At 38.8% G+C, this 6750-nt stretch overlaps 1 protein-coding gene across 1 annotated transcript in view; it reads right to left on the bottom strand.

Annotated features, from left to right (window-relative positions):
• Positions 1–406: 406 nt before the first annotated feature.
• The window catches only part of CACUL1 (CDK2 associated cullin domain 1), a 44754-nt gene continuing 38410 nt past the window's right edge, over positions 407–6750 (bottom strand). The window contains exons 7-9 of the mRNA XM_054637088.2: positions 6500–6638; positions 4356–4399; positions 407–3912 (exon numbers count right to left, since the gene is read on the bottom strand). Of these exons, the coding sequence (XP_054493063.1) occupies positions 3872–3912; positions 4356–4399; positions 6500–6638 (224 nt within the window). The 3' untranslated portion in view covers positions 407–3871. The remainder of the gene's footprint in view (positions 3913–4355; positions 4400–6499; positions 6639–6750) is intronic.

The following is a 6750-nucleotide window of genomic DNA, read 5'->3' as shown; positions in this document are numbered from 1 at the left end:
AGGGTGAAATTTAGATTCTCCAGCCTTTTTAATAGACACTAGGGACATTAAAGTATCTCGTTGGGCCAGTATCACACTGACTTGTGCTAAATTTACAAAGTAAATTCCTGTGGCTTATAACTACTGGAATGACACCTGCCAGAATAAGTCCACACCTGGTTCATGCCTGCCATGATTACCCATACCTGAAGTTTGTAAGCAACCAAAAATATCCTCGTTTATCCCAGATGAATCCAGGATGGTTGCTGTCAACTGACCCAAAAGGCCCACACTGTGAGCTGCACTAAGTGCCCTCTGGGCACCTTGTGCATGTCAAGGCTTCACTTCACACAAAAATAAAAAACACAACAAAACCGAAATTCTTTGTTTTCTCTCTGCTGGAGCTGGGTTGATGACAGGAGTCAAATTCAAGTGGTTGTTTTTTATTCCATAGTTCTACACAATACTCCTTTCACTAGGGTTGTCACAGTGTACATGAGAAACATTTTTCAGTCACTCAAAACATGCCCTTTGTAGTTCTTGGGGGTTTTGTTTGGTTTTTGTAATTTTTAGAAAGTGAATAATCATGTCAGGGACAAATTAAAAGGGATGAGTTTGGCTGATCACATTTCTATCAAATGACAGGAGTCAAAAACTTCAATGCATTAATCTGTAAACATTTCCCCAACAACTGCAGGAAGGAGATGCAGCTGAAGAAGAGTTGGGTACTTACTTGGTTAAACCCCCAACCCCATCATTTATACCAAAGACCATCTTAACCATGGATCAGCAACTAATGTCAACCATTAGTCAGCATGCTGAATTCAAATATTTCAACTTCTCAAATAAAGAAATGAAATTAATCTAAAAATATTTTAATGTAGCAAGCTTGGCTATAGAACCAGTGCAACATAAAGAGGACACCCATTGTATAACCAACTTCACTGCTTAACAGAGTAAGCTACAGATGCAACAGATTCACCACAAGTTATTTGGTTAAATTAAATACTGAAGTTAGAATCATGCTGTTGGTAATTCTGGTTTTACAGTACCAATGCTCAAGTTGGCTGAGTTAGTTTGACTGTAAGTAAAATGCAAGTTTACAGAGAAACAAAATAATTTATCATAGTATCCTGTATTCTGTTCCATGCTCAGTCACAATGATAATGTCTTCAACAGATAAACAACATTTCAGCATTATGTAAATAATGCCAAAACATACAGGAATTGTAATGCCAAATTTACAACATAATACAGTGCTTAACAAACAGATTCCTCAGGCATGGGGGCAGTGGTGACAATGCTAAACAGGACTAGAAGCATCCAAGCCCTACTCAGTGCATACACAGTGGACCACACTGACAGGAATGCTTTACCTTTTGATGGAATTGTCACTCTAGGAGTTCGTGTCCCAAACATAATGCAATGGAAAAGGAATGTTAAACCCTTGCCTCAGACTTGAAGCAAAAGCACTACATGTTATTTACAAACCTGAAGCAGTAAAACCACTTTAAGACCAGAGAAAAACTGTGACCACTTGACAGAGATGGCAGAGCTTGGTTACTGTACTGTGTGAACCAGGATGGTAATGAAATTGTAAACAAATTTAACCAAATTAGGTTAATGCATCTATTCTTAACTCGAGAATATTGCCATTTCAGCAGACAGTGATTTTTAAAGCTAAGGACACTATCAGAGGTTTTATTTTTGTTTAAAGCCAAGACTTTAAAAACCTGGAAGATGGCAAATTATTTTTGTTCCTTATTAGCCTTCATTAACTTCTCCACAGCACACTTCAACAAAATTTTCAAACCCCATGATTTTATCTAATTCTGCTCCAACTTAAGCAGCTGGTAGCAAAGTTGAAGCAGACATTACCAACACCTGAAAATCCCTTTCAGAGAGGCTTGGTTTACACCACTGGGGATGAGTTCAGGTTGCTGGCATTGCTCTACACTGAACACAAAACACTGAAGCATTAGGTCTTACTTGGAAAAAAAACACTTCCTCAAAATTCAACAGGCTTTGCAAATATGCAAAGAAAGACATAGGAAAATCATATTTGAATCTCTCAAACCCAGCAGTGTCAAACTCATTCTCCCTCCCCACCCTCCAACTAAATCACATTGCCAAAGTGGCTGGTGATGGAGTTAAATCCATCACCAAACTGATGGAGTTAAATCCTCTGACATAAAGCCTGAATACAAAACAAAAAGAAACTTTGTCCCTGCCGCATCTATTTTTTTTTCTTTTTTTCTTGCATTTTGTAATGAACCCATACAAGCATGAAAGGAGTTGTGTTGGTATTTTGTCTTGTTTTTTAAAATAGGCGTAAGAGTTGTGCCAGACAAAACTGAACAAACTTTTATTTCACTTCAGAAAGATTTTTTTTTATATCACCAACTTATTTCTCTTTATAACTAAAGGTGATAAAAAATAAATCCATAGTAATGAAAAAAAACCCCAAACCCTGTAATCAAACTGCTTTTTCAAGTATGTTTCTCCCCTCATGAAAGAGCTGCATTAGCCATACTGCTGATTAAAACCCACATCACAATGAGCAGACTCAGCCCCTAGGCCCAGATGCCCTGGAGATGGGCTCAGCTGGATCTCCAGGACACAAAACTGGAGGCAGGAGGCAGATGGGCACATGCACACTTGACATCACTCCTGAAATCCCTGATTCTGACTACACCCACTGTCACAGCTCCATCACATCCCCCCAGCAGGAGAAATGGCACAGGAGCCACACAGTGATGTTGGACAGGTACCGTTGCTCTGCCCAGTGCAAATCTTGTGCTGATGGAGATGCACTTTGCAGAGCTACCAGACTGGAGAGTTTTGCCCACAATGGTCTTACAGAGCACAAAACAAACCACATCCTCCTATTTTGTTCAGTCTGGAATTCTCATCTTCATCTATTGCAATTATGGAATCACAGAATCACAGAATAGTCTGAGTTGGAAGGGATGAGGATCATCCAGTCCAACTCCTGAGGCCAAGGAAATATCAGTGAGGGAGATTCTACAAGAGTTGGTCCCTGCATTAAACACTCAATACATGTGAAAAATAATTGGGGACAATCTTCCAAGTCACTATTAGTGATGGTGATAGGTTCAACTTTCCTTCCTTCCTCCTCATTTTCACTTCCTATTAATGCAAGAGAAAAGTGCAACTTTGCAGCATGTTTGTTCACATCAAGTTTTTCCTCAAGAACACATTTTGCAGTAACAAAATATGGTCTATAAAGTCGCAAAGTGCACAAGCTGAAGGCACAGAGTACAAACACATAGGAAAACAGATTTCAAAATACCAAGTAACAAAAAAAGAGATAAAAGAAAAATCTGAAATTCAAAACTCCCTGACAGAAGATACATTTATATGGGACCAACTCTTGAAAGGTGACAGGTTTTAAACTAACAAACAAATACTGCAAAATAATGAAACTTTATTCTTATTATTTAAGTAGAAGCTCCAGAAAATAACTTGAAGTTTAAAATCTAATACACTGACATGTTAACTAGTTTTAAGAATGTCCTTAATATTAAGAAAAGAGTGCAAAAAGGATTCTTCCATTCTAATGCTTTTGGAAGCTGCTGATTTTGGCTGCCCATTCCCACTTTGAAAGGATTGTTTTTCAAGGTGCATTCCTCACAAAGGTCACAGAAGAGCTTGTTGATAGACCAGACCAAGGAATTTGTCTTTCAAAGTCATTCCAACTGTAGCAGCAACTGACATTTTAATATATAAAGAAGAAAGTCCAAAACTCTTCTTTGAGGCATAGTTTGTGTCAGAGCTTGAGTATCAGCAGTTGCCAAAGGAGGCTCCAGATATCACCTGTGCTCCTCCAGTGTCTGTTCTGCTAGGAATAGAAGCTGATCCAGTATATTCACTATCTGTATCCCCTGGAGCTTGCACAAGCTGATGAGCCATCTGAAATTATAGAAAAAGTTAAGAAATTCTCTCATGTTAAACTTCTGCATTACGTCCCCTAAAACACAGCAGTGTCTGCAAAACATTCACAGAGAAATGTCCACTCAGTCATTTCAGCCTGCAGTAAGAGTTCATCATGAAACAGTGACATTTTATGGTAGGGAATAAAGTGAACATACTCAGCTGAAAGCACATGAGGTAACTTGGTGGTAAGAATGCTATAAAATGAGCAGAAGTTAACAACAGTACCAGAACAGATTCCATTCCCCAAGAGCTCCATATCCAAGCAGTTTGTATTATTTCTTCTCTGGGAAGGGTTACATTGCAGGCAGCTGTTCCATGTGGAGATGCAGCCTCTGACAGCTCTCCCCACCCTGAGAACCCAGAATTCCACCAGGAGCTGTCTGGCCAAGCTGTGAGGGCAGGGCTGGGTCTGTACTTACTGTAAGTTAACTCTTCTCCAGCTCTCTTGCGTGACTGGTCACCTCTGTGGGAGAAGGCAAAGAAAGATGTTTTCAAGATAACCTCAAGTAAAGATTTCCCTGCTCCTCTGGACCTTCAAAGGGCCCTATCAACCCCAAACATCCTGTGATCTTCAAAACAACAGTGAAACACCTTAGCACAATCAGCAGCTTCTAGAGAATTAGAAAAAAAAATGCAAACATAGTAATACTACTACTCAATTTACTGGAAGTATAAGCTATATTTCATAGATTTAATCAGCTCATCCTTTTGATACAGACAGTAGGCTTGATCTCAGAGGATAATTTTTTACAAAATGAAGATGCGGAAAAAATGTTCATATGCAACTGGAGCTTAAAACATGCATCAAATTGGTTTCCTCACTTTGAACTCCTCAACCAAACTTTACAGAACTATGTGAAAAAACTCTGCATCTGTCAGTCTGAAAAGATGCTCCTGAATCTTACAGACTCTAAGCAAGTTTGAGCTGACAACACTTGCTCTTTAAGCAGAAGATTTTAGCACTTAATGGTGTTGATAAGCTGCTGTTCTTCAACTAGAAGCTGATGTGCAATTACTGCTGTTGAATAGACCTCACTGTGCTGTGTTCCTCATGGTTATTGCTTTCAGTCTTACTAATTCTGTAGGTGGCTGATAATAGCTCTGCTTACAAGTGCATTTCACCAGTTTCACATTGCTTAGAGAACTAAACATGACATTTCAAGTACTAACAGTCTATATCCACAAACCCAACTGGTTTGAAAAATGTTTTTCTTTAGTTACCTGAAAATGAGAGATTTGGCTGTCAAGTTCTTTGGCTGGTTCTGGAAGGATGAGACACTGTAGGAAAGGCTGGGAAGGGTAGTAAGGGACACTGACCATTGCAAGGCAAAATGCATTTCAAAAAACCAGTTGGTTTTGTGGATATAGACTTGAAATGTCACATTTAGTTCTCTAAGCAGTATGAAACTGGTGAAATGCACTTGTAAGCAGAACTATTATCAGCCACCTACAGAATTAGTAAGACTGAAAGTCTGACAACACCAAATTGTTCCCTTTTCTGTTTTGTTCTGTACATTACATTCTTTTTTCAGCATACTCAGTTACACAGTCTCACACTTCTATTTCTTGGGCCAAATGCACTGCTTTTCTCAGCCCAGGGTCTGATGGTTTTATTATTATGCTTATCTCTCAAAAAATTCTTTTCCTCAACAGCCAGCCTTTACAAGGAAGGAATCTGCACCACATCATTTGCATTTGGGTCAATGGTACAGCTCTGCAGCTCAATAATTTACCAAGCTGTGAAGAGAGAGATGACCTTTGAGGAAAACCTTGGGGTATGAAATCAAGAAATACACCCAGCACTAAACATACCCACATCCAGGGGATGCTCAATCTACAGGGCCAGACTCTCAGCATTGCACAGGTAACAGGAAAAATAAAGACATTTTCTCTTTATGAAGAAATGAACTTCTTGGGAATAGAGCACGAGGCTTCCCCAGCCTGATCTTACATTGTGAGAGTACTGCAGAAATGGTGAAAAGTGCTGTGCCTTTGTCTGGGCAGAAAAATAGAACACCACAGAGCAACAGGCACTGCCCAGAGGGAACAATTTACACTTGAACATTTTCTGCTGTGTTTTTTTACTGTTTGTTCCTCCCTCTTTTCCCTCTCCCTGATTCAATACTCAGATGGGAAATGTCTATTTAAAATAAACACCTTGCCTGTATAAATAACTCTGAAAGTGGAGTAAGGAGCAAAGTGACATTTCCAGAAGCACCATGAATAAAAGAGAGCTTATAGAAAATAAACAGCCAAAGTAAAGGTTGAAGTTGAGCAGAAGCATGACTATGCAGTAGAAGCACAACCAAAACCCAGGGATGCATGAACTGCAAGCAACCTGATCAAAAAATGTCAAGCCTTACAATTATGTATTTATTAGGTACCATTTGCAGGGCTGTTAGTGACCAAAAGACATTGAAAACAAGGTCATATTTCAGATATTGAAAATTGTGAAGGTTCTGCATTAACTTTTAAATTATTTTGTCAGTATTTTTAGGTGTATCCATTGTTATCATTTCAGCACTGTCCTGCACAATCACTACTAAAGATTAATAATTATTACCTAGTAAATCCATTCTGAATAAGCTCTCTTTGAAGTTTCTGGTCTTGAGCAGCATATTCCTGAAGCTCAGATTCCACAGCAGGGGGTAGAATATTTGGGATGAATTTAGAAAATAAAGCTGGTGCCATCTGTACCCATTCTGTAAGAAGAGAGAAAGCAATAACAAAATACATGGAAGAGATATTTTGTGACATTTTTACTGTTTGACAAATGTAACTTCATTTTGAATACATATTAGGATCTTGAATTTT

This window comes from Agelaius phoeniceus, chromosome 9 (assembly GCF_051311805.1).
Source record: "Agelaius phoeniceus isolate bAgePho1 chromosome 9, bAgePho1.hap1, whole genome shotgun sequence".
Classification (NCBI taxonomy): domain Eukaryota; kingdom Metazoa; phylum Chordata; class Aves; order Passeriformes; family Icteridae; genus Agelaius; species Agelaius phoeniceus.
The sequence above is the reverse complement of the archived record's forward strand: the minus strand, read 5'-3'. Positions and strand labels throughout refer to the sequence as shown.